Source organism: Mus musculus, chromosome 11 (genome assembly GCF_000001635.26).
Source record: "Mus musculus strain C57BL/6J chromosome 11, GRCm38.p6 C57BL/6J".
In the NCBI taxonomy this organism is placed as follows: Eukaryota; Metazoa; Chordata; class Mammalia; order Rodentia; family Muridae; genus Mus; species Mus musculus.
In genome coordinates this window covers 9,568,135-9,592,722 of record NC_000077.6, presented here as the reverse complement: position 1 = coordinate 9,592,722, position 24,588 = coordinate 9,568,135, and the positions used below count along the sequence as shown (strand labels likewise).

At 39.4% G+C, this 24,588-nt stretch overlaps 1 protein-coding gene across 2 annotated transcripts in view; it reads right to left on the bottom strand.

The window, feature by feature from the left end:
* Abca13 (ATP-binding cassette, sub-family A (ABC1), member 13) overlaps positions 1–24,588 on the bottom strand; it is a 492,930-nt gene that overhangs the window by 92,149 nt on the left and 376,193 nt on the right. For both annotated transcript variants that reach the window (NM_178259.3, XM_006514706.4), the window contains 5 exons: positions 22,063–22,178; positions 15,416–15,572; positions 10,976–11,229; positions 7,177–7,372; positions 4,226–4,335 (listed from right to left, as the gene is read on the bottom strand). In NM_178259.3, the coding sequence (NP_839990.2) occupies positions 4,226–4,335; positions 7,177–7,372; positions 10,976–11,229; positions 15,416–15,572; positions 22,063–22,178 (833 nt within the window). The remainder of the gene's footprint in view (positions 1–4,225; positions 4,336–7,176; positions 7,373–10,975; positions 11,230–15,415; positions 15,573–22,062; positions 22,179–24,588) is intronic.

The window sequence follows — 24,588 nt, the reverse complement described above, 5'->3', positions numbered from 1 at the left end:
TTGCATGTGGAAACAGGTCTATAGTCTCACCTCTCAGGAGGTGGACATGAGATTAAAATTTCAAGGTTATCCTGAGCTACATAGAAAGCTTGCGTCCTGCCTGAGCTCTCGGAGGTCCTGTGCCCTTTATCGTTATAAAAACCAAGTATGTGATTCTTGACAGGTAGGCAATCATCTTGTGACCACTGTCATTTTATAAGGAGCTCATCATATACTTCAAACCAAATCATAATTGTAGGTTTGAAAAGAGTTCTGTTTATATTCTCAAGAGTGAGTTATCCATTTATTCATTTTTGGAAATTAATAAATCAAACATTAAAACAGAAAAAGGACTTTTTCCAATAATGTATCCGCAAAAAGGGACAAAAAGAAAAGAAAAGAAAAGAAAACAGAAAGGAAAGGAAAGGAAAAGAAAAGAAAAGAAAAGAAAAGAAAAGAAAAGAAAAGAAAAGAAGAGAAAAGAAAAAGAAAAGCCCTAATGCAGTGACTGTCTAAGTCCCTGGGTTTCTAATGCAGTGATCATCGAAGTCCCTGTGTTTCTGTCATTGCAGCAATCCATGCCTGGCTCTGTGGGCAGGAAGGGGGAGTCCAGCATTCTGGGTAGTCACAAATTCTATTGTGCTTCTAATTACCTACTTAATTCTTTGAATACCAATGTGCAATTAACATTACAAATAATCAAGGTTAAAAATATAATTAATGCAAGTGTGATTTAGTTATAATTAAACTAATTACACAGATATGTAGCATAATAAGAGACTTACAGACCATTATGTGAATGCAAATTTATTCTTCCTTTCCAGAGCAGTTATTTGAATTTCATTTTCCAATTATTTTACAAATGATAGAATGGAATAATAAAGAAAGGAGTCAGTGTTCCAGTGATAAAAAAAAAAGTAAACCTTTTTTTAAAATTTTCTTTTAAATTCAGAGTCTTTTGTCCAGATAGTCTTGTAAATAGGCAAATTAGAGAGAATAAATAATCAGATGCCACCACAACCAACAAAAATGCTTTACATTTTAATTCTGAGGCCACAGGAGAAAATGAACATCTTAATTCTCAAGAGATTTCCAGTTCCTTATAGGTAGGTTCCATTTTAGAATGGTAAGTGATATGCAAAACTAGGTTGGCATACATGAGTCTGAATAAATTATTTTGTGCTTTCAGATAGATTTTACTATAAATGTTTTTTCAGATATTGACACTGACTAACAGAAGCAAAAATGCATACTCTGCCCTTGGACAGAAACCTTACAGTTTATAAATTTCTTAATTAAATTTTAATTGTTTTAAATGACAAACAATATATAGTTTTTAAGCAATAATATTCAATACACTGAAATATTGCCACTAAATGAAAAATAAAACGTGTTTAAGATTATTTTGATGCAAAATATATCATTTATGAAAGAGAAAAATACACTATTACCCAAAATCTTAGTTCTTTGCACTGCAATATACATGTGATATGAATTCGATTAAAATTTCTACTGAGGAACTATGGACACAGTGCTCTTTCTTCTTCTAAATCTAAAATATGTACTTAGCCAATTATTTTTGTATTCATTGCAGCATATTATTTTATAATAAATAATCACACGCAAAAATAAGCAGCCCTGTGGGTATGAAATGGATTCTAGAAGCAGTGCTTATGACCACATACATGTGTGCCATCCACATTTGAACCCCATTAAAATAGCCATACATCTGGTCACTATGGAGGTGAAAAGACCCAAAGCCCTTTAAGGCTGTGACATGGCAGGAGACCAAATTCAAATTTGTGATCCCCTGGGTTTTGTGTTAGTACACAGCCACATTCCTTATCACAAGAGGCTGAGAGTACCTCATGATTAATAGCAAACTGCATATTTTTTCCACACTAGATTAGCACACATAGGACCAGCACCAAGCTCTACAAGGTTGGAAATAGGCCAGTTTCCATATAAGCATGTGGGAGGAAGGGAAGGAGGGAGGGAGGGAGGGAGGGAGGGAGGGAGGGAGGGAGGGAGGGAGGGAGGGAGCAGGGGGAGGGAGGGGAAGAATGAACGAACAAAGAAAAGAAAGAAGGAAGGAAAGAAAGACAAAGAGAGAGAGAGAGAAAGAGAAAGAGAGAGAAAGAGAAGGAAGGGGAGGAGGAAAGGAGAGAGGGAGAAAGAGAGAAAAAGAGAGAGGGAGAGGGAGAGGGGGGAGGGAGGTAAAGAAAGCCCCTTAAAATCACCAGAAACTGGATACTAGAACTATCGTGCACTAAATAACAAACCCATGCCTGTTGTCCTGATGTTCCAATGGGTTTTACAAGCTCACATATCTCTCAGTGCCAAGTCTAAAGCATACCCTCCTAAGATCTCCTCCAGAGATCTCTCTGTCCTATTATTTATTTGCAAATTTAAACGTTTTTATCTAAAATCATTCTATGTGCCATTTCTTCAGACTGCATTTTTTCTAAAGAATCTCATTTACATATAAAAGAACCAACTATGACTGACCCAAAAGAAAGTTAATGAAATGATTCCTACTAATATTCTGCTATACCGCTATTCTGCCTTGTCTATTTATCATCAGAGAACTTTCCTCTGGCACCATAAAGAGCAGAGGCAGTGACCAACAGCCAGAAAGAGTCTAAATTGGAGAACTCCATCAGGTTTGTCCTGTCAGAGTTTGGGGAATCCTGTGAAAGAAGGGGAGGAAAGATTATAAGAGTCAGAGGAGATGGAAGACACTGGAAGAATATGGCCCACTGAGTCAATTAAACAGGGTTCACAGAGACTAAAGCATCAAGTGTGGGGCCTTAAGGGTCTACACCAGGTCCTCTGTGTGTTTGTTATGGCTGCTAGCTTGGTGGTTGTGAGACTTCTAAGAGTGGAAGTAGGTGTGTCTCTGGCTCTGTTTGCCTGATCTTGAGATTCTTTTCTTCTGGTTGCTTTGTCCAGTCTCAACAGCAGGACTTTAGCCTTGCTATAGAGTATCTTGTTTTGTCATGTTTGGTTGTTGTCTCTTGGAGGCCTGCTCTTTTCTGAAAGGAAATGGAGGAGTAAACCTGAGAAAAGAAGTGGTTCAGGAGAACTATAAGGAGTGTAGGGAGGGGAAACTGTGGTCAGGATGTATCATATGACAGAGAACTCTATTTTCAATTAAACTATTAGATGGTACTCTATTATAAATCTGCCTTGTGCTAATTTGGTTCCTAGACTCAGTCAAAGAATTCACTAAGAAGAGATACAATGCAGTTGAGGCCAAGTACCCAGCCAGACAAAGGCATAGTATGAAAAAAGAGATGCTAATGACTAAACATCAAAGGTATTTTGTTGAGAAAAAAATTTGAGACACTATCCAGATGGAAATTAAATCAAATTATACTTTGGCTATACAAAAGATTCTAATATAAACTCCTTATAAATTAAGCACATTAAAATAATGAATCTTTGGAAAGACTTTATGACTTCAAAAAAGAAACTAATCAGGGATCAAAAAGTCACAAATAAAATAGGGGGACAAAAACTGACTCCATTATAGCTGCGAATTTCTATTGCATACAATTATAAATATGAGGAACTGAAAGAGAATACTGAAAACAAAATCTAGACAACGTTCATTACAGGAACATATACTAAGAATTTCTATTTCAGTTGGGAAGTAATAGTGTACACCTTTACTCCCAGTACTTGGGAGGCAGAGGCAGGCAGATCTCTGAGTTCAATGCCAGCCTACAACAGAGAAACTGTCTCAAAAAAAGAATCAATAACAACAACAAAGAGTTTCTATTTCAATGAATAGCCAAAATTAATAACATTATTTACAATAGAACAAAGATCTGTTAGGAATAGTGAAGGAAGTACAAATAATAATAAGATCCCATGTCAGTCAACATATAACATTAGCTGGACCGAAAATCTGTGGCTAGCTAAGATAGGCATGGGAACCTAGTCTGGTTGTTCTGCTAAATGGACATGGTTCATCTCGCTCCACATACAGGCATGAATGAGTATGAACACATAGAAAACAGGCAAAACTAAATGCAAATACACAGCTATGTAAGCATGCTTAAATTAAAATGGCAAGCATGATGCACATCTTGACAGATTTTAACATTAAGAAAAATGTCTTGTTGTCATGGCTGCAAGGGCTGAGCTCTGATACTGAGAGACTTTGTCACTGCTTTGGGGAAAGGGCAAGTAGACAGTGAGTATTGAGGAAAACAGACAAATGACAAATTCGGGTTCATACCCTTGAGGAGTCCTGATGACGGTGTATCCTGAACTTGGGGGAGTTTCGCCGTTCAGAATTTTAAATGTTGTGCTCTTCCCAGCACCATTAACTCCAAGGAGCCCAAAGCACTGAGAATGAAAAGTAATGTTAGACGCAAATTATGAGGTACAATCAAATGCTATATTGGAGATGGCATTTGCTTTGATAGTATGTCTATGTTTCTGATGTGTGATGCTGGTGTGCTGAGGAACCGCGCTACTGTGTGAAAGGTATTTTATACTTTGAATGCTATTATGGCACTTGCACACGAGAAATCAGTATTAATTTAACAAAAGATAAATTTGAGTACATAAAACTTAACTGAATAAATACTAAGTAGTAATAATACCAATTATGTAAGAGTAGATAGATAGACAGACAGACATATGTATGTAGATAAATAGCAAGTGAGAGATGTGTCTGTAAACAGGTAGATACCTATATGCACACAGAAAAATTGGTGGAACCAAAATTAAATAAATTATAGACAGAAAAATTGACACATAGATTATAATTAATATATGATAATATATGTGTAGATGATGGATAGATCACTATGTAGATAAGGTAAATGGATGATAGATCTTGTTGGGAGCAACATGCCTTCATTTTTCCATTGTAAATCCATTTCTTACACAGATCCTAAGAAAAACCTTGTGTTAACTAAGGGAACAACCATCCAGTTTTATACTTTGACACTTGCCTGATTTCTTTCTTCAATCTTATCTTAAAAATCTATGTGAAAATGGCTTTCTCACCCCACGCTCTAGATCTGTTTTGTATCTTTGGATATGATGTTTGAGCACCCTTCTTGGACCACCGATCTTCTCAGATCCATTTTCTGATGTCTGAGTGCTAATATCTACTGTCACCAGCTGGCTTACTCGATGTTACAATGGCTGAGTCTGCAGTTTGCCTTCATGCAATCTATCACTTGCCTCCATTCTGTGCCTCTGGACACTGCCAATACCATGAATCACCATGTTCCTCAGGCACTGTGTTTCTTCCAAAGTCACTGAAGCTTTTGCCCAGCCACTATAGGGGTCTGTCTCGTTCAGACCTGCCACCTGTCAGATTGTGTCACTGTTATCAGGCCTATTACTCAGAGCCTTAGGATGCCCTACCTGCCTTTGAAGACTACCTCTCTGCTTCAGAACCCAGGCTAATCCTGCTTCTGTGGCAACAATCTTCCACATTCCTGCTATTCCACCTGCCTTGCTGCACTGCTATAAATCACTCCAGCACCTTCTCACCCTGTCTAGACATGGAAAGCTGTACCTCCTTATGATTTTCGAGTTCCCAAGCAGTTCATTGATTCTTAGAGGGAAGGAGACATAAATCTCAGTTATCTTTATTTTCTTCACAGGTTCTACCAAGGTACTTCCCACCTAGGCAAACAAATGTGCTGCTCAGACAATTCTAAAAACAAGAGAGCATCCTACAGCTTGGATTTTGAAAGTTCTGAGAGACCTGTGTGCTAAAGTTGTGGTCAGTGGATTTGGAATTACATAGGAGGTGTGTGTAGTTGACCATTTTTGCTCAATAATACTAAGCTATTGCAGGATATTGGAACTTGGTCCCTCCCTTTTCTGCCTTGTTAGCATTTGGCCATGACTTGGGCAGCCTCTCCAGCATGCCTTCTTATTGATGCAGTAGGACATCAGAGGCCAGAGATAATGGAAACACAACTGTGATCTGAGCTGATTCTTCAATTGATTTTAACACATGACAAATAACCCAAATAGTACCTCAAGTATAAGAAGTATCATGCCTACTTCCAAGGTTTTGTTTCTTTCTTTTGCTATTATTTATTTATTTATTTATTTTGCTTAAAACAGCCCTGGATAAATAGTGAGGAAATTAATGTTAATTTAAATGTGTTTAATTTTAATTCAAGATGTAATAAGGTAAGATTACAGAGCTAGCTACAAAAAAAAAAAAGAATAGAAACAAAAACTAGAAAACGATCCTTAATATTTTGTCCAGTTGTTCTAGAAATCACGGCTTCAACTTAGGTCATTCCTAGATTGCTTTAGATGGATCTTTAGTCCTTGATTTACCCCAGGGGGGTATTCGTGTCTGGATTATTTGCTTAGCCAGAGGGCATGGCTGGTGGCAGACAATGAGAGATCCAGGTACCCACTGGGTTTCTAAAGAGCCTAGACCACTCAATGCCAGGTGTGCCTTTATTTCTAACAGTTAATTAAAGGGAATCATTTGCAGGATTGATTTACCTTTACGTATTGGTCTAAATAAGAGTCAGCTTATATGCCTTCTGTCAGTTCTGATTAAAGGTTTCCCCAGAACTGCTGTGGCATGTACAGTTTTTTATCGCTGCAGAATAACATTCTTCTAGAGTAAGAGTTCTCAGTCTGTGGGTTATGACCCTTCTGAGGGTCACACATCAAACATCCTACATACCAGATATTTACGTTATGATTTGCAACAGTAGAAAAACTACAGTTATGAAGTAATAATGAAATAATTTTATGGTTTGGGGTCACCATAACAAAGAACTGTAAAAAAAGGGGGGGGGTCACACATTAGGGAAGTTGAGAACTACTCTTCTAGATGGACTTATGGCAAATTGTAGGCCAAGAGAATGGAAAAAGTGGGTTGCATCATTAACTAAATTTTAAAAAATATTTTGCCCAATAAAAGTCATTCTAAAAATCAAACCATTCTTAAGACTCCACAGTTACATAAAATTTAAGGAATCATGAAAGAAAATAATTTTTTAATCAATTGGAAATTTTCTGCTATGCCGAGACTCTGTCTCCAATTTTGACTCTGTGACATCGTGGGAGTCTCTGGGCCATTGAGGCTACTTTTTGCTGTCATTTTAGATATTCTGAGACTAGCCCAAATAGAATTACAACTAAAGTTCATGGGTTCACAGGAGAAAAGGAAAAAGCTTGCAGCTATGTTACCTCGCCTCGTGGTATGCCCAGACTAATGCCATGCACCGCCGTGGTCTTCCCCCCGAAAACACTTCTGTAACTTTTACTGAGGTTGCACAACACCATCATGTCTCCTCCAGTTCTTCCTTCAAGCACCCTCATTTGCTCTGTTTCAACATCTATGTCCTTAGCAGGCTTAACTATGTCCTGCAGGACAGAGTGGTCCCTGGGAAGATAAAGGCAGAGTTAATTAATTCCCAGTAGGGACAGTTCTGAAATAGTCCCCAAATAACACTTGTGAAGACAGAAGGCAGAGCCCTCAGATATTAGCAGCATCTGCTGTCAGAGCATCTTACCTTCATCATCCTGATTACCAGGGAAAACAGCTTTCCCACACAGGATGTGCACCTGTTAGCAGAGACCTAGAGAGAAGTCAATACTAGAGACAATTTTAATTTGGAGAATAATAAAGTCATGGTAGATGTTTTGATATTGATCACATTATTATAAAATATCAGTGTATATAATAGGTACTTTGTTTAAAAAAACAGTACCGCAATACTAAACTTATAGTATAAGTTGGATTTCATAAATGCTAGATAGATGGCTTTTGTATATATTGCATATAATATTCAACAGATACTTGCCAAATAAGCATAAATCTAACATCTAGTCATATCTAACTGGTTCACGCTCAATCTGGACTATTAAGTCCTCATTAGAATTTTCATCTAGATATTTTTAACTTTCAAGTTTTCACTCTACATTAAACTGTATTGTGCCTACATTTTAATGATTAAGTACAAGCCAAGCACAGTGTCCATATCATACTCTTTATTTTTGGTATGATATGTTGTTGTAAACCATATACTCATCTATTCATAGGGAGGGGGACATTGTTCATAGTATCTTTTACAATTCTCAAATTATTTCAAAACAAAAGAGTATACTGGCCAAGAGGAAAATATTCACTGTCAGTCCTCAGTCATCCCAATAACTTATTCTGTGTAATTTTTCCTTGTCTGAAATCACCAATTTATAAAACTATAATCCATTGCATATATAATACAGTTAAGAGATGAAGGGGCTGATGTCCCTTACATAATATTTGAGGACATATGAAATGAATCAAAAGAGATGAAAATGAGAGGGATAGCTATTCAGAGGTTTATCACTGAGGAGCAGAAAGTAAAGTGGGCACAGAAAACATGGAAAGCATTCAATTTAACAATCTGAGACAATCGGTAAGTTAATTCATTTTATGAAACTCCATCTAATTATACCTTTAGGCTTGAGGACTATTTATTTTTATTCCATGAGGACCGCGATCTGGTAGTCCCTCTGTTGATATCTAAGATGTCTGCCTCCACAATTCCTATCATCTCCCCATGAAAACTGCCTGGAAATTTTTATGTATGTCTGAAGATCATATGACTGATACTAAGCAACTCAGGACTTCAGGGAGGGATTGTGTGCTACGCTCTTCAACTCGTCTCTTCGCTCTCATGGGTGGAGGACAAGGGAAAACTTGGTGGGTAGCACCCAAAGAAACCAAGTTCCTCATTGGTGGAAACCTCTGCTCAGCCATCCACCAATCACAGTGCAACAGAAGAAAGATCCAGGTGGGCAGTAAACATAGTAGGGTTGTTCACATAATTCATCACAGCTGGTATCTGGACCATATGGTTGCTCTAACTACCTGCTTATGGAATCCCTGATTCCAGACTCCAGTGAAAAGAGGCAACCCCCACCCCACCCCACCCACCACACACAAACATCTATGGGTTGGTGTCAGGTCAGGGCTCTGTGCAAATGGAGAGCTGTCATCTTAAGGTAGCAGGGAAATGGAAGCAGAAGCCAATTCAACTTAGAGAGGCCAGTGAAGTGGGTCTCATACTAGTTCCCAGCCATATGCTGGCAACACATTTCAGGTGAAAAGTGTAGACTCTATCTAGTGGGGACAGGCTCTTCCCATTCTCCAAGTTTTAGCTAGGACTGCTATACTTTTTCCCTATGAAGGACTCGCTAAAAACCTTGGTTATTCATTTTCAGCACTGATTACTGACTGGGTTCTACTTACATTTCAATAATAAATTAAATGAAGCACAATCTCTTTGACAGTGAGTCATAAGGGAACAGAAAGGTACATGATGTCTCTGATCCTTGACCTTTGCATCAATATAACATAACACAAATGACTATTTGCTGTGGATATCAAAGGCATTTTACACTGTAGTTGTCTTTAGACACACCAGAGGAGGGCATCAGATCTCATTACAGATGGTTGTAAACCACCATGTGGATGCTGGGATTTGAACTCAGGACCTCTGGAAGGAAGAGCAGTCAGTGCTCTTAACCACTGAGCCATCTCTCCAGCCCCAAAGGCATTTTTTTCTAAAGCAGACCCTGACTAATATCTTCTAAAGTAATGCAAAAACTTTTATTCATTGAAGAACATTCCTTTGATACTGTTGGAGGACTGAGAAGCCTGGAAGCTGCCAAAGCGATTCTCCATTGAGTGATTTAAATAGACTGAAGTATTAAGAATTATCAGAGAAGCAATTACACTTAAAAGGTGCCTAGAATTCTACTCCAGAGTCGGTCAGCTCTGGGAAATCTACAAATTCCAAAATGATCATGACCAAATTCAGAAGAGTTTTTGGGATTTGTATTCAGAATGGTTCTCTACTTTAGCAGCCTTAGTGTATTATGAAAAAAAAATCGTGAAATGACTGAAAAGAAAAAATACATATAACGGGATTGCCCAAATATATTAACAATGGAGCTTTATATATGCAACAGATTCTCTAGTAACAAGGTGGTAATAGATTTTCCATAAAGAATCCCTGCTTTGAGAGACTGTCTTAGAAAAACTTAAAGGTATAATTAGAGAGGTGAGGGTGGGGGAGAAACTCTGTCTGAAGCTGGAATCAGAGGACCACAGACAAAGGAAGAATTGACATGTTAAGTGGTAGAGTTGAGGCAAGGTGGGGGGGCGGCAGTTGTGTAGACCCTGCACATGAAAACACAATTCCTTGTAGATTTCAAATGCATTTTCAAATATTTATTTATTCATTTTATCTGAGTGGGTGTTTTGTACGCATGTATGTCTATATATCATATGAATGCCTGGTGTGCTGAAAGGCCAGAAAGGGGCAACAGATCTTCCAGAACTAGAGTTATAGATAATTGTGATCTACTGTGTGGGTGGAGGGAATCAAACCAGGGTCTACTGAATGAGCAGGAGTACTCTTAACCACTGAAGTGTATCTGACAACGTTTTAGAATCTTTACAATGCTACCTTAAATAGCCTCTGTGTGTGTGTGTGTGTGTGTGTGTGTGTGTGTGTTTGCAATCACCCAGGTGCATATACATCATTTTCAGCGTCTTCACCTGACGAAGACAAAGACAAAGAGACTGCACTTGGCAAAGGCATATGGTGTCTGCACTAAAGTCCTATACCTTCCTGACTCTAGGAATTAATGCCATTTAGTTATAAAAACGAATTACTTTAAGGTATCGACCAAATTCACTTTTGGTGTTACAAAGTCACTGAAAAAAAATGAGCAGATTTAAAGTGGAAAACAAATTGAAACAACTGAATAACTGAAATAAGGTTGGCACCTTATTTTTTTGAAATTCTTTCCATTTAGTTGGTGACTCACACTTACCCACTAGAAAAAGGAGACATAAATCTTTAACTTTTTAGAACCACTCATCATAATGTCAAGCAGGTGTATTTCTTTATCTTGAAAACTCCAGGTGGACTTTTCCTTTACTCTTTACTCAAGAGTCAGAAACAGTAAGCATGAACCCCTCAGTACACACCTTGGCCATCTCAGAAGGTCTCCATGTAACATCAGCCTCAAGAGGAGAAGAAATGTGCCCTGCAAGGTCAACTCCACGAAGATCCAGCCCAAAAAATTCATCTCGAAGGGACTCACATAAGAATCAATGCCAAAGTTGTGAGTCAGATCATACTTGATCTGATTATAACAGAGTTCTATAAGCCCTTGACCCAGGCAGAATTGAGGAAAAATAGTAAAAGCCCACTTGAGGACATTGTAGATTTTCTGCAAATTCTGCACAGTGAAAGAGAGAGAAAAAATGAAATTAAAAGCTATTCCTTCCTTAAAGTATATACCAATAATATGTTATATTGCTATTTTCTTTTGTTGGGACTGCAGGTCTTGTCTTCCCTATCCTGGTTACTCAGAGACACTCTCAGACAGCCATGGAGCCAGGTAGGATTACCCCTGAAATGCTATAATATGTGTATCTTACTAGGTTTTGCTTGATGGAATCCACTGTCCCTCTCATTTTCTCCTGTTTGAAGTGGGGATGTATATCCTATACCTGTCCATATATTTGTTTGTACAGCTCACACCTAGAGAGAATTTAGGATGGAATATAATTTTGAGTCTCACCCACATCTGAATCTGATGAGATTTATAGATTACATGCTTTAAAACTGGGGCTATAGGTGATTGTTTCCAATTCTAAGAAGGGGCAAAGTGTCCACACTTTGGTCTTCGTTCTTCTTCAGTTTCATGTGTTTTGCAAATTGTACCTTATATCTTGCTATACTAAGTTTCTGAGCTAATATCCACTTATCAGTGAGTACATATCATTTGAGTTCTTTTGTGATTGTGTTACCTCACTTAGGATGATACCCTCCAGGTCCAACCATTTGCCTAGGAATTTCATAAATTCATTCTTTTTACTAGCTGAGTAGTACTCCATTGTGTAAATGTACCACATTTTTTGTATCTATTCCTCTGTTGAGGGGCATCTAGGTTCTTTCCAGCTTCTGGCTATTATAAATAAGGCTGCTATGAACATAGTGGAGCATGTGTCCCTCTTACCCGTTGGGACATCTTCTGGATATATGCCAAGGAAAGGTATTGCGGGATCCTCCGGTAGTACTATGTCCTATTTTCTGAGGAACCGCCAGACCATGGAAGGAGTTACAGAGAGAAAGTTTGGAGCTGAGACAAAAGGATGGACCATCTAGAGAATGCCATATCCAGGGATCCATCCCATAATTAGCCTCCAAACGATGACACCATTGCATACACTAGCAAGCGTTTGTTGCAAGGACCGTGATATAGATGTCTGTTGTGAGACTAGGTCGGGGCCTAGCAAACACAGAAGTGGATGCTCACAGTCAACTATTGGATGGATCACAGGGCCCCCAATGTAGGAGCTAGAGAAAGTATCCAAGGAGCTAAAGAGATCTACAACCCTGTAGGTGCAACATTATGAACTAACTAGTACCCCGGAGCTCTTGACTCTAGCTGCATATGTATCAAAAGATGGCCTAGTCGGCCATCACTGGAAAGAGAGGCCCATTGGACAGGCAAACTTTATATGCCCCAGTACAGGGGAACGCCAGGGCCAAAAAATGGGAATGGGTGGGTAGGGAAGTGGGGGAGGGGGACTTTTGGGATAGCATTGGAAATGTAATTGAGGAAAATACGTAATAAAAAAAAAACTGGGGCTATAATAAGTGAAATATTTTGGAGCTACTGTGACAGAATTATTTTGTAATTTCCACTTGAGAAAGCCATGAGTCTCGAGGGTTCAGAATGTTATGGATGAAATATCTGTACCACTCCCGAGATATACATTGAATCTTTAGCCCCAATATAGTGGATTGGAAAGCCAGGCATTTTGAAGGTAGTTTTTCGTGGAATAAGACAGAAGAAGAATCTCTAAAATGAAATTAATGTCTGTATGGGAACAGAAAGACCCACTGGCCATCTCTCCCACTTTTTACTGTGTCAATACAAAAAAATAGCAACTGCCTATGAGTCTGTAACAAGACTCTCAGGAAAGCCTACACCTAAACCCACATTGCTCTATGCCTGTGGCAATTAGCATGCCACCTGAAAGGATTTCGGTTACTAGTGATAGTCTGAGATAGGTAGCTTTGAACATGGGGACTGAGTGTTAATGACACGATATGGTGATATCAATGTTTCTGTAAGTCGTTTTAAGGAAGCCACCGTGATTTTTACACTAGTATTAACAAAGATTATGTAATACGTGAATGCTGAATTAATATAAATATAAATGGATTCATGGATTGACAAATCAATTGCTTCGATTTGCAAAGAGTGGTGATTGAGGCATATTAATTAATACATAGAGAAATAGAAACTATAATCTTAGACCCTCTAGCAGTTTCATGGTTGAAGCAGACATTTTCATCTGTGGGAGAGAAATATATGCCTTGCCTTGCCTCCCAACCCAAGACACATCAGCCTTTAACAGTATGTTGGCAACAAGAAAAGAATCATATTGGCACTACAGTCTACATAAACAATGGTTAACACTGGCTGCACTAGATTATGACCTGAGGGCCCAGTTGCCATTCTTAATACCTTTCATTAATTTTACAAGTTCATAATGCTTTCTAACATGACAGTCAACACTTGATATCAATTAGAATGAATATTTAAATATTGTTGAATGGCTTTAGCAAACAGTCTCGTGATAAGGAGCAAGGGAAAGAGAAAGACTAAAGCCAATCCAGTCAAATGTCCTCCATTCCTAAATGCTGAGTGACTCGAATAATTTTCTTCCAGGAAACACCCTTTGCCTGTTGATTCTTTAAGGTGAGGAGTGCTCTTTATCAATGCAGGTAACACAGCTTTTTCATCCAGCACAGGATTAGCCTTCTGTGGGAGAGCATTCCTGCCTAGCTTCCTCTTTAGTTGCAAGGTTTCACCTGCCCCTTCCTTGGGAGTTAGCTTTCCCTTCTGTTATCTAGCTCTCACAGAGCTGACCTGGCTTTTGGTTTCTCCCAGCTGTATCTGTATTGAATTTGTTTTCCTCCTCACCACAGTTTACAGCATCTCCAATAAGCCATGTCACATTAGAAACCATGGGGCAGGGCCTCTATGTCTCTTCTGCTGATTTCAATATTCTCCTCAAGTTAAGGCCAATCAATTGTTCTGCAAGCTGTCTATTTAAAGGCTCAGAGTATTAATACAGATTAGTGTCAAACTCAATCTGTTAAAAAAAATCACTGAAATAGATCATTGCCCTCATTGGATGCAAAATTGATATTTACATACTTCATTGCTTCTACACAAACATGAAGCACAATAATCGGAGATGGTTTTGGCCATCATTCAAGAGTGTATCAAGTCTGGAGCCCAGCCATAAGGAGTGATCCTCCCACTGGGGCAGACCTCACTCCCTCTCTCACTGGAAATGGGAATATCAGCATGTGCTTCACTTGGAGCAACACTCCCAAGTTAAAATGGCAGACTGTGCTTCAGACATCTGAGAACTACTGAGCCATCAGACAGTATAAGAACATAAAGAGTCTTGTGAATGTAATGTGCCCAGAGGTAAAAATAAAAGTCAGAAAAAGACTTAAATAGGAGAGCTAAGGAGAGGGCAGATACACTGGCCATCCTGAGTGACTGGCAGATGCTTGAAAGTAGAAGCCAAGAGTAAAGACAGTCTCATTCAGGAGCCAGGGTAGATGGAATGAGTGGGATGTATCTACAGAAGGATTTAAGCTGGACCCTAGTGCCTTCTAGGCTCTTCCCTCACAGGGAAAACCACTCCCTGTTGAACAACCCATGCCCAGGGCATTTCTTTTCCTCTAATACATGGAAAGAGACTGTATTAAGTTACACGTATCTCAGGGAAGACAAAGGAATTCCAGACACAATTCTTCAGGCACACCATCATGTGCATGTATGGACAAGGCTGTGGTCCAGCTTCCTTAAGATGTTAAGCCAGGATACAGTGGCACTTTGGCAAGACACACTTTATTGTGGTCTTTCCTCTGCCACCAATAAATCAACACCCGAGGATTCCCGAGAAGCACTTTGGGAACAAAACAGTGAATCCCTATGTGGGCCTGACCTGACTCATGCATGCAGCATCCCTTAAAACATCACAGAAATTTTTGCTGTCAGTCACTCTCCCTAAAGGCTTGGTTCCCAGATGGTGGCACTATTTTCAACGATTCTGTAAACTTGAGCATGAAGACTCTGGGTGGAGAGAGGAGAACATAGAAAGCAGACCTCTGAAGAGTGTACCTAGTTCTTAGGATCTTCCTTGCCCTCACCAGGAGGTGAGCACCCTCCTCCTACACATGGTCTTGCCAGGCCCTAATTAAAAGTGAAAGTCCTTTACATTGTGAGAGTCAGCTTCTTTATCACAGTGGTAACAGAGTTACGTGGTGGGCATCTGCACTCTCCTGTCACTTTCACCTTTGGAAATGGGCCACTGACACTGCATCACCTGAGCTTTGGAAATGATGGCCAAGAGCCGGGGCATGGTGGTCATCAACATGGTGCACAAGCCAAAGATGAAGTTCAAGGAGATGTAGGAGATGAAGGCCACATCTGAACTGGAGAAGATTCTGGACATCAGATACATCCATGGAATCATTGCGTATCTAAAAAGCAGAAAGAAAATTATTTTTACCTTCCTGAAACATTTCTTTGTATCACAACTGAAGTACAGACACAATCATATTAGAATAGTGAGTTTTCCTTACTTTGTGTAATATATATACTAGTCTACCTACCCCCCAAAAAAGACATTTCTTGGGGCCTCCAAAGTCCCTGCAAGGTAAAGGCAAAATATCATGAGGTCTGGGATTTCCACTGGATTTTGTTCACTTCTCTCAGTATGGCATACTATGCCTTTCAAGCCTATTGTATAGTGGGAACTGGAAGATCCCAAGAGTATAACAACAATCAGAGCTCTTTTTCAGAAAGAACATAAGCATAAGCACTGAACTCTACATTTCTAAAGTCTCATTCATTCTAGAGACTGTGTTATCACTTCTACTGTGTCCCTTATTCTCTTTCCATACCCCAACCACATGGAACATGACATAAGCATCTATAATTCTTAGGCAGAATATCCATAATAAGGTTGACACCTTGATTTATCTTCTGCTGCAGGCCTGTAGGTAAGATGGCCATGGAGCTGCATCTGAGTGGGCCCAAGGCTGGGTAGCAAGGAACACTGCTAAATATTGGTCACAAGATCCAAGAAGCTACTCCAACACCCCCAACAGCCAAACCTCTACTTCCATCTTTTTTGTTTTACCTCTTGGAACCAACATTCCATCCAAGGCCAAGTTTCTTTTGTTAAAGTAAAACGCAGTCAACTTAATGTACCTCACTGAAGAATTCTTGGAAACATTTCTAAGCACAGGCAGAGAACACACCTATTCAAAATCATAGGCTTTTTGGAAAAGACTCATCTATTCTGAGCCCAAATGTGTTCCCTCCACACCCAAATAAGACCTGCCAATATTTCCTGTGGTGACTGTTTAGCTTGAGATACTGTAGTAGCTTTTAAATGCATGAGCATTCCCTAACACATTAACTTGTTCTCAAAATTATGAGACTCCAAAACCATGTGGCAGATTTTAGAGCCTTGAGATAGCATTTGGTCATCTATAATCTGTTAGAGAAACGCCTATGTGTTAAAAGATAAATTCTTGTACTTGACAAAGTGTGTGGGGTATGATGTGCAAAGCCATATAGTATCTCAGAAACTTCACTCAGTAGCATTCTGGTTCATGATGACTGAAGAATGCGTGGGAGACAAGTGTTTCAAAGCAATTTTTCTAAAATATTTCCTATATAAAATAATGAAGTCAAATAAAAATAACTGCCAAAGAGGTGAGCTATAACTGACTACTGGTGTTAATTATGACTTGTCCTGTCTGAAATAAAGTATTATCAGGAAGAATCAAATCCCATCCCTAACCCTACATACACTTTCTATTGTCCTTTATAGGGCAAAACTCAGCTGTTACCCTTCATCACATAAGGTTGCCTCCAGCAACCGGGAAACAGGCATGGTGACACACATCTATAATTCCAGAGCTCAGGCTATAAGGCAGGAAGATAGACAGTTCAAGGATAGCCTAGTCTAAGAAGAGGACAAAATGAAGGCAAAAGAATGAAAAGGAGACAAATTATTCCTAAAACTAAAACACATATAAGCAATAGTAGACACTTTCGTGTCAAATTTTAGACCTGTTTTTAATTCCTATCATATTCATTATTAGAGTAAACATAGTGTGTGTGTATGTGTGTTTGTGTGTGTGTGTATGCTTGTGTGTGTGTATGCCTGTGTGTGTGTATGTGTGTGTGTGTGTTTGTGTGTATTTTGTGTTAAAACTATTGATTCATCAAATTTCTGAAACTAAGACAAATTATTTTTATTTTATACAGGTGTATTAATAGGCCGAGATAATGATCCTAGTATACTTAAACCAGAACTACAGGAGATCCAGCTTTCCTTTGTTCCTTGTAAAATATGGCATGCAGGCAACTGTTAAACTTGGAAATATGGGAGCTAGAGGAATCTGGGGGAGTGCACAGGGCCCCTCGTGAAATATCGGATGGGGCCAGCCAGCAAGGTACAATGCAGATGCTCATCTGCTTTGATTAGCATCTCCATGTTCACATTGTGGTCTCAAAATGCCTTCCCCTCCCGCTGTCAACCCGGACACCCTGAGCTATACTTGAGCAATTAATTACCACATCTTCCATGTTCTCTACTCCACTGGGAAATGCATATAATCTTTATATAAGGTCTTCATACTGGGTTATGTCCTTCAAGTATTTGACAAGTGGATCAAAGCATTGTCTTAAGAAAAAAGACTCAGAGACAAAGACATAGTCTTAAATGACACCCCTGGAGATTTCCTTTCCTGCATTAATGAATCTTTGAGCTGATTTTCCACCAGCAATGATTCCATGACTTTTTTTAAGCTGCATTTTCATTATTTTCCTTTCAAACACTTGGTTGAAATTAACATACTGCCAGATCCAGCCCCCACCCCAGCCTTTTCTAAATGTTAAGGGAAAATTTAAATTGACGTATAGAGCATAATTTACTTTATATGAAACCTACTGTGGCTTTTAACTTTCTCTACTCTTTTATTAAAACACAACTCATCAGCTTAATGATTGTATAATTCACAGGAGGTTGGAATACTGTTTGCAGGTATTTTGGAATTTATGAGAACATACTGTAGTCTCCTGACAACTGCCCCTTCCTTCTGCTGTGTGAATTTCCCTAAGAGACAAACAGGAGTCCATGTTCTTATTGTCACAATCCTTTAGCACTAAACATGCACCAAATATGTCCTTAGCTTTACATTTTTAATATAGGCTGTCTGTCTTTTACTTCAAAATAATTTTAGTGTCACTTTCTTCTTTTGTTCTAATTTGTTGGGATATTTGGGAAAAAGTCTTAATATGGGGTCTCACATTGGTCTTTCTGCCTCTGTGTTCTAAAGTTCTGAGTGTTAATATTAAAGGTATGTACTATTATGATCAACATTACTTGTTCCCTCTCCTCTGCCTCTGTGTCTATCTCTGTCTCTTTCTATGTATATGTCGTCTACAACCTGTGTATATCTGCCTCTCATTTTTGTCTCTGTCTACCTGTCTCTGAGTCTCTCCTACTCTGTGTGTCTGTCTCTTTATCCCTCTGTATCCCTGGCTCTCTGTTTCTGTCTTTGTCTGTCTCTGTCTCTATGTTTCTGTCTCTATCTCACTGTCTTTGTCTCTGTATTTCTGTCTCTCTGTGTCTATCTCTGTCTCTCTGTCTCTGATATGTCTCTGTCTATCTCTAACTCTGTCTTTGCCTACTCTTTACACCTCTGTCTCACTTCCACTCCCTCTCTTGTTCTGTCATCTGACAAGGCCTCTTTATGCAGCTCAGACTGGCCCAGAGCTCATCCTCCAACCAGGTCAAAGACTTCTAGTATACTTTACTTTCTTTGATACAACCTGCTGCTTACCCTGTCAGAGTTTAAATACCCATTTTTCTCGGTAGAAAGTCAAATTATTATGAGCATTTATGTTCTAACTTTCATAAGACATGGTTTCTTTATCCTCTCCCACACCTCTTAAAAACACGTTAATCAATAGATTTAATTCAAGTCTGAAAGTGTCCTTGGGTTTCTGCATTTCCTTGGAGTTGGCTTCTTAGTTTGCACTTGGGTTCATGATTCCCACAGATTCTGGGAGGAGGAAGAGGAGGAGAAGAAAAAGGGAAATGAGGACTAGAAGGAGGAAAAGGGCTGGGGTAGAAGAGGAAGAAGGGGAGGACAGGTAGAGGAGGAGGAGGAGGAAGAAGAAGAGTCACTCTATTCCCCTCATCTAGAGACAGCCTGGAGCCTGAAACCAGTTGCTAAGACTGAGGTTCTTACAGTAGGGATCACTCACAGGTTTCAAACTTAATCTGTAGCTCAACACTATTGATGAAATAAGAAACTTTTAAGTCTTTTGACTTAAATTATAGGTCACAATTGGCATCTCTTGGCTCTTTCTCTTTTTGGAATACTATACTATGAGCCAACTCATCAGATAGATAAAAAGGCAGGTAGATACAAAGTCAGGTAGATTTTTTGAGTTCTAGGTCATCCTGGGACAGAGCTAATTTAGGTCCAGGCATGGTCGGAATGATAATCTCAAAACAGGATCCCACCCAGGTAAGTTTATTTTTTATGCTTACAAAGACAGACAGATCTCTGAATTCATTTGCCATATTTTAAAAAAATGTGTAATTGCTATCTTCTAAGAATCAAGGGGCTAAGGTCATGGGATGGTGATTCATGGAATAATCAAAAGGGAACCTGGAGTGAACAATTGAAATGATATGTGAATAAAAGTCTAGGCTTTTGGCCTGCAAAAGATGAGATACCCAGAGGAAATTTTAGATTTTTTTTCAAGCAAGAGAGAGCTGTCTCAAGCAGAGGGCTATCTGGAAAACTATCACAAGAAGAATACAGGCCATTAGCTTGGAAACATGATTTGACTTAGGGACATTTTTTTTGGTTGCTCCCCTACACTCCTTTCTCAGAACCCATCTCCAAGCCAAGGCTGGTCCATAGGTTTAAATGTTTGGTTCCAGTTAGTGGAATTATTGAAAAGGGGATGGGAGGAATGACCTCGTTGAGTTAGATGTGACCTTGTTGGAGGAGCTGTGCTACTTGAGATAGGCTTTGAAGCTAGGGTTCAAGGGCCCACACCAAGTGTTCTCTCTCTCTCTCTCTCTCTCTCTCTCTCTCTCTCTCTCTGTCTGTCTGCCTAAAACTTGCTAATCAGATGTGTACTCTCAGCTACTGCCCCAGAACTATGCTTACCTCTCTGCTGCCACACACCCTGCCATGATGATAATGAACTAACGTTCTAAAACTGTGAACAAGCCCCCAATTAAATGGGTTTTTTATTTTTACATTTTGTTTATTTACTTATTCTTTTTTTATTATTCATTCATTTTTGAGATAGACTCTTTCTACATAGCCATGGCTGTCCTGAAACTCAGTATGTAATTCAAGCTACTCTCAAGTGCTGGGATAAAAGGCATGTGTTGCCATGCCTGACATAGCTTTCCTTTATAATTTGCCCTGGTACTGGTGTCTCTTCACAGCAATAGAATAACAAGGAAGTCTATCACCTTTGGGATATAATGACTATGCAGCTGTAGGCCTATGGTTCTCCAGAAATCCCCCAAAATGTTAGTTGTGAGCATAGCATTTTCTAGCATAATGTAATCAAGTTAAACATTTTCTAAAAACACATTTCATAAGATTAAGTTTGAACCATTTAACTTCATCCAAATTTTGTCATCATTTTTGAAGTCTGGCCTTCTAAAATTCAAACATAATTTTATAGCAAGGCCTATTTTACCCATGCTACAATGAAATGCAACAACACTTTCCCAGTAAATGAAATTAATAGGCTGAAATAAGATAAAATCATGGTGCAAACATACAGCTCTTTATATATGAGCTCATAACTTTTGAACTGAGTATAACATCATGTTCCACAGCCATTCTTTTAGTGAGCACATGATGATCTCTAAAGAAAAAAGATAATTCTATGAATAACAGTAATGGGTAAAATTAATATAATGACTCTGCCAGTTGTCCCTGATGTTTACAGCAATTATCTCATTTAACTTTTAGCAACAACATTGACATTTTACAGGAAAGGAGCAGTTTATATGGGAATTCATATTAGCAAGGCTACAAGGTAAGTCACATATCAATATTCCTGCAAGAACTGCTTATCTTATACCTTTCCTTACTTTCTCATCCATTCATTCATATCTGTGTATCCATTCTTCTGATGACAGACACACAATTGTTTAGGTAGAGCATTGTTCCCTACTTAGATACTTGAAGTAATTCTGAATCACTGGGAGGATGGCAAAATATGTAAATATCACTTTAGTTAGAGTATTTGGCTTAAAATGGGGGAGGAGGTTGGTTGTTTTGGTTTTTTTTTTTTGTTTTGTTTTTTGCTTTTTTGTTTTTTTTTTTTTTTTTATCTTAGTACATTAATTCATTTTCTCCACCAGGCGGGTATCTTTTGGGAAGCAGTTACAAGCATCCGGAGTATATAAATGGAGATTTCTGCAATAACTTGTCCACCTTTACTATTTTCCTCTGAGAAAAAAAGTGATAGAAGTCACACAAAACACTTCCAAGCTACTAATATTACAGGAGAGGAAGAAACATATGCCAGGGAGCTTCACAAGAGAGTCCCCACAACTGCAGTTTCTCAGCTAACTGGATTATGTATTTGAGCCCACAATTAATGTCAAAGTGAGAATAACAGAGAATCCATTTCCCACTGCACAAGTTTGTCAAACAGCTTGAGGGCCTTTCTGAGGCAGGACCAATGCCATCTTCATCATGACACGTCAACCCCCCCCCCCCCCCTTTTACAGGCGTTCATCATCTTGTTCAAGCCTGTTTGCTCTGCAGCCCTGGTAGGAGTAACATAATTGTTCCAGAAGAGAGAAAATCATGAAGCAGACAGCAGGTTCAAAGCCATCCTGAGGGTTTTCCTTCTCAGAAAACAAACCATAATTCTGCAGCCGTGTTTCTCATCACATACCCGAAAAGTGCTAGCAGGAGGGCTGTGGCCGCCAAGTTCTCCCGAAATGTGAAAGCTGTTAACTGGAAGGCTCCTATAACAGCGACACACAGGCAGACAGAAACTAAGTAAAAGAGCTGGGAAAACAAAGGGACATGCCATATTAGATGGGAACATTAATCATGCTCTACTTACTCTGCAGTTTCCATTCCGTTTCTACTTAAACCTTGCTCCTGCTTTGCATATTCAAAGATGTTTAGAGTCCATTGTGCTGAGTCATTGTTATGGGTTTGGTTGTGTTTCTCCAAAGACCAATGTGCTAAACACCCAAACCTTCAGAATGTGACTGTGTTGGTGTCAGGACCCATAGTCCTTTAGGGGAAAACAGACTCGAATAACCTACCAGAGCCACCTATGCCTATCTCCCTTGGGAAGGGCCAAGGAACTGTGCCAGAAACAAATACACACACACACACACACACACACACACACACCACCACCACCACCACCACCACCACACACATACAACACATACCACATACAACACAACACACACACACACACACACACCACCACCACCACCACTACCACCACACACATATACAACACATACCACATACAACACACACACACACACACACACACACACACATACACACACAGGGATGGAATAGATCTTCCCTGTTCTTTCCCTAGAGCCTTCCCTTCAAGGACTCTGCAGAAGAGTCAACAAACAGCATCCCCAGGCCATTCTTGGAGAGTCCTAAATCCAGCTACTGCTTCTGTGGGGTTGCTGACCACGGAGTACTTCTGACCAGCCCCATGTGGCTGAGTCCTTTTTGCTCTTTAAATCTCTGCTAAAATTTAATTTGTTACTCTAACTTCCTGAATGAAAGTTACCTTTATGCCATTATCCTCTTCCACTCTCACAAATGATTTAGTCATGAATCAGTTTTATCTGGTGTATTTGCTGCCTGCTTCTTCTAATAAGAATGTGAGTTCTATTAGGGGACAGATCTACTCCAACTCAATCATATATTTAGGGCCAACATTCAGTCAATTGAGTGGGTAAAACAAAAACATAGGCTGGTTGGTTTACAAACTACAGGAATCTATTGCTCACAGCTCTGGAGGTTAAGAGATCTAAGACTAGGACAGTAACAGAGATAGTATATAGTGAAAAACTACTTTTCAAGTTAGAGCTGGTACATTTTCTATCATTTTGCCATTTGGTGGAAAGGGTAAAAGAGTTCTCTGGGGCCCCCATTATACAGATACTAATCTATCCATGAAGGCTACATCCTCGCAGTCTAGTCATTTTCTCAAGGATCCCAATTCCTGGTACTATCGCACTGCAGGATGTTTGAACACTGAATGCTGGGAGACATAGATGCTTACTCCACAGCAATCTTGCACATACCCTGACAAATCCTCAAAAACACTCATTGATTGAATCATCAAACAGAATAAACATAAAACGACTGAGTAAAAGTGGAGGGAAAGAGTCAGACAAATATCAAAAAGTCCTTCTAGCCATTAAGCCCCAAGTCCACCCATTACAGAGTGAAGAAGGGCCACATTCAGGATATAGGATAAGAAGATAATAAAGCACAGAGAAGAGAGGAAATATCAGGGTCCTTGGGGTTTGGTTTGTCTGTAGTTTCATGATTTGTTACTCTTTGTACTCCTACTCTCTGTTGTCACACTCTTCCCATTTCCTGGAACCACTAGCTGGAAAGTGCTGGGGAACATAGAGCCCTACGACTGTGGTACTAGGGGCATAGCTGAGTGGCAGGTACTGAAGTGTGGTTCTGTTCAACTAGAAACACCATTCTGGAGGAGCCATCGCCTCCCTATGAAGGGACATGGTTTAGCAAAGACAAGCCAATGCAGACCAGCACTTCTCAGTCTTGAGATTTATGAGCCATTTTTGTGTGTGTGCTGTATGAAGGTATACATGGAGTCTCACTCAACAGACTCCTGAATATTAAGGTATGAACCAGATAATCTATGTGATTAAAACATCTATATTATGGGATCAAAAGCAAGCCAATCAGAGGAGTTCTGAGTCTATTAAAAGGAGTAAATGTTGCTTAAGACCAGCTTCCTAACACATCAGTTCTGTGTAAAACAACACAGATGGTCAGAAGCCGATGAGTAGGAGGCTCTCAGGGAGATTCAGGCCTGCCCAGCCTTCTGCTCACATAGGATTTTCCACATCATAGAATGTATCATCTCCATGAGGGCACGAATGTGCAGATATTTCCTTTGTATAAAAATGCCAGCTCTGCTCTGTAATGATGGCAGGAGTGGGGGTTGTGTAAGAGCACTAAATCTAAATCAGAGTATACACATTGAAAATATCTGGCCTACACTCTAGGCAGCAACTCAACATGCACTTGATTGATATTGTCATGGAAAGAACAGAAGACAAACTCTAGTCATTTCGAGACTGTAGGAAACTCTGATATCTGCCACCACAACAGGGAGGTACTAACAAGTGAGGGGCGAGGCTAAGGACACAGATGAGAGGTCATTTCTAATAGT